The following is a 2,378-nucleotide window of genomic DNA, read 5'->3' as shown; positions in this document are numbered from 1 at the left end:
GGAATGTCGAGGGTGTTTCAGCAACTCATCTGAATCCTGCAGGCTGTCTGAGCAGACGGTGCAATGTACTGGAGCAGAAACTCGCTGCATGAATGTGTCAGGCATTCAAGCTGTGGGTATGTTTGGGATACCCCTCAGCGGAGGACATCTCGGTCCAGTGGCGGGGTGGGGGGCAGGAGAACCCACCGTAACCTCTGCACTTGGGAGGGTGCACTGGCCCCGGTGTACTGGACCCAACGTTAAAATTGCACCTGGCGTCACCGATGATAGAAAAACACTGGAAATCCGCGATTAAAGTAGTAAGGTCTGGCAGCGTCCGTGCAGAGAGGGACCAGAGCTCACGTTTCCAGCCCATTAACACTTGCCTTCAGTCCATCAAAGAGATAAGACATACCAGGTGCAAAATGTTAGCTTCCTTTCTCTCTTTCCACCGATGCTAATAAAGTGCCGAAGGAGAAAGTGCAGGTGTTGTTCCTTAAATTTGCATTGTGCCTCTTTGGAACATTGCAGTGAGTCCAGGATAGAAATGTCAGTAGCAGGAGAGCAAGGGTGGTTTTTGTTTTGAGATGGCAAGCAACTGGGCCATTTCCTACAAACAGAGCAGAGGTGTTCTGCAAAGCAGTTACCCAGTCTGCTGCATTTCGTAGAATCCCAACTATATTGAATCAGGCCATTCGGCCCATCAAGTCCACATTGCCCCTCTGAGCAGCATGCCTCCCAGACCCAGCGCCCTCCACCCCCGGCTCTATTCCTGTAACCCTGCATTTCCCCATTACTAATCCACCCTAGCCTACACATCCCTGGACACGGCCAATCCACCGTAACCCGCACATCTTTTGGACTGTGGGAGGAAACCGGAGCACCCGGAGGAAACCCACACAGACATGGGGAGATACGTGCAAATGCCACAGGGAAAGCCACTTCAGGGTGGAATGGAATCAGACCCAGGTCCCTAGCGCAGTGAGGCAGCATTGCTAACCACTGAGTCACTGTGCCATTTGGTCCCACCAGTATTAAGGAGACAGCATTATGAGCGGGTGGGTACAGTTGATTAGATTCAATGCCTAGATGGTTGCTCTGGGATCCTTGGACAGTTAGAGAGCTGGATGCGAATGGGTAAGTGTTAGCTCCTGTGATCTCGTGTTTGGAGGGAGGGAAGAGGGGGCGTTTATTTATTCATTGACAATGACGGCTGGGTCAGCATTTATTGCCCATCCCTAATTGGTGTTTACAATCAACCACATTTGCTGTGGGTCTGGAGTCACATGTAGACCAGACCGGGTAAGGATGGCAGTTTCCTTCCTTAAAGGGCACCAGTGAACCAGACGGGTTTCCTCATTCGGCTCCTAATTCTACATTTTAATTCTACAAATTGTAGTGGGATTCGAACTCAGGTCCCCAGAAACATCACCTGGGTCTCTGGATTAACAGCCCTGTGATAATACCGTTAGGCCATCGCACTGTGTACTGGCCCTGTGTCTCCTGTTATAACCAGCAATGACAGTTACACCATCCCCTGGCCCTTTCTAACATTTGTCCCGTCTGTCTGTAGTGTCAACTAGACAGCAGTTCTTTGCCAAAGGCTGCGTTTCCAAGCGAGTCTGCCAATCCTTTGGCAGATTGTCAGACATCCGAATCCAGTTTGACGACGCTCCCAAGTGTTGCTCCAGTGACCTCTGCAATGGTGACTTGGGCGGAGGAACATCCACCAGGAAGCCAGGTAATGTTGTGGGGTCATTGAGGCTGGTGGGGTTAGAGGGAGGGAGGGGGTCCTAATGTTGATGGAGGCGTGGAGCGCAGACCCAGGCTTGTGCTTAAAACAAGTAAAACCCGGAGAGAAAGAAAGGGGAGAGTAAGTGAGGAAGGCGATGTGAGATTGAGAGAGGACAGAAGGAGCAAAAGGAGAAGGGAAAGAGACAGGAGAGAAGGGATGTAGGAATGGTTTGGAAATTATATAAATAAAAAAGACCAGAGGATATAGAGGTCTCAACACAACAATGATAGATCCAACAGGAGAGCTGTTTTAACTGTTTGTCGTCCCCAGGCACAGGAGGGCTGGTCACCAGGGGACGACTGCACTCAGAGGCCCAATATGGAACATCAGAACCATTGGTTAACATGGGATCTCTTTACAATGGCAGTACGGTCAGTCCCCACAAGGACACAACTGTAGACAACTGGGAAAAGAACAGGACGGGAGGTGTGGGATGGAAGAGGACAATTTGATTTTTGACACAAAGTGTCATCGTGATCTGGGATGCGGAGCCTGAAAGGGAGCAGATTCAAAAGGCTTGATGAGGGGGTGCTGAATGGCCTCCTCCTGTTCCTGGATAACAGGCTCACAGAGGGGGCTGAATGGCCTCTTGCAGTTCCTGAGT

General features: G+C 50.6%; 1 protein-coding gene across 2 annotated transcripts in view; it reads left to right on the top strand.

Moving 5' to 3' along the window:
• The window catches only part of LOC109923216 (urokinase plasminogen activator surface receptor), a 13,374-nt gene that overhangs the window by 8,879 nt on the left and 2,117 nt on the right, over positions 1 to 2,378 (top strand). Inside the window, exons 5-7 of one of the 2 annotated variants that reach the window (XM_048620537.1) lie at positions 43 to 116; positions 1,553 to 1,720; positions 2,045 to 2,351. In XM_048620537.1, the coding sequence (XP_048476494.1) occupies positions 43 to 116; positions 1,553 to 1,720; positions 2,045 to 2,226 (424 nt within the window). In that variant the 3' untranslated portion in view covers positions 2,227 to 2,351. Of the gene's footprint in view, positions 1 to 42; positions 117 to 1,552; positions 1,721 to 2,044; positions 2,352 to 2,378 lie in introns of those variants that run through there. The other variant, XM_048620538.1, reaches the window with a different exon arrangement.

This window comes from Rhincodon typus, chromosome 47 (genome assembly GCF_021869965.1).
Source record: "Rhincodon typus isolate 14 chromosome 47, sRhiTyp1.1, whole genome shotgun sequence".
In the NCBI taxonomy this organism is placed as follows: domain Eukaryota; kingdom Metazoa; phylum Chordata; class Chondrichthyes; order Orectolobiformes; family Rhincodontidae; genus Rhincodon; species Rhincodon typus.
The sequence above is the reverse complement of the archived record's forward strand: the minus strand, read 5'-3'. Positions and strand labels throughout refer to the sequence as shown.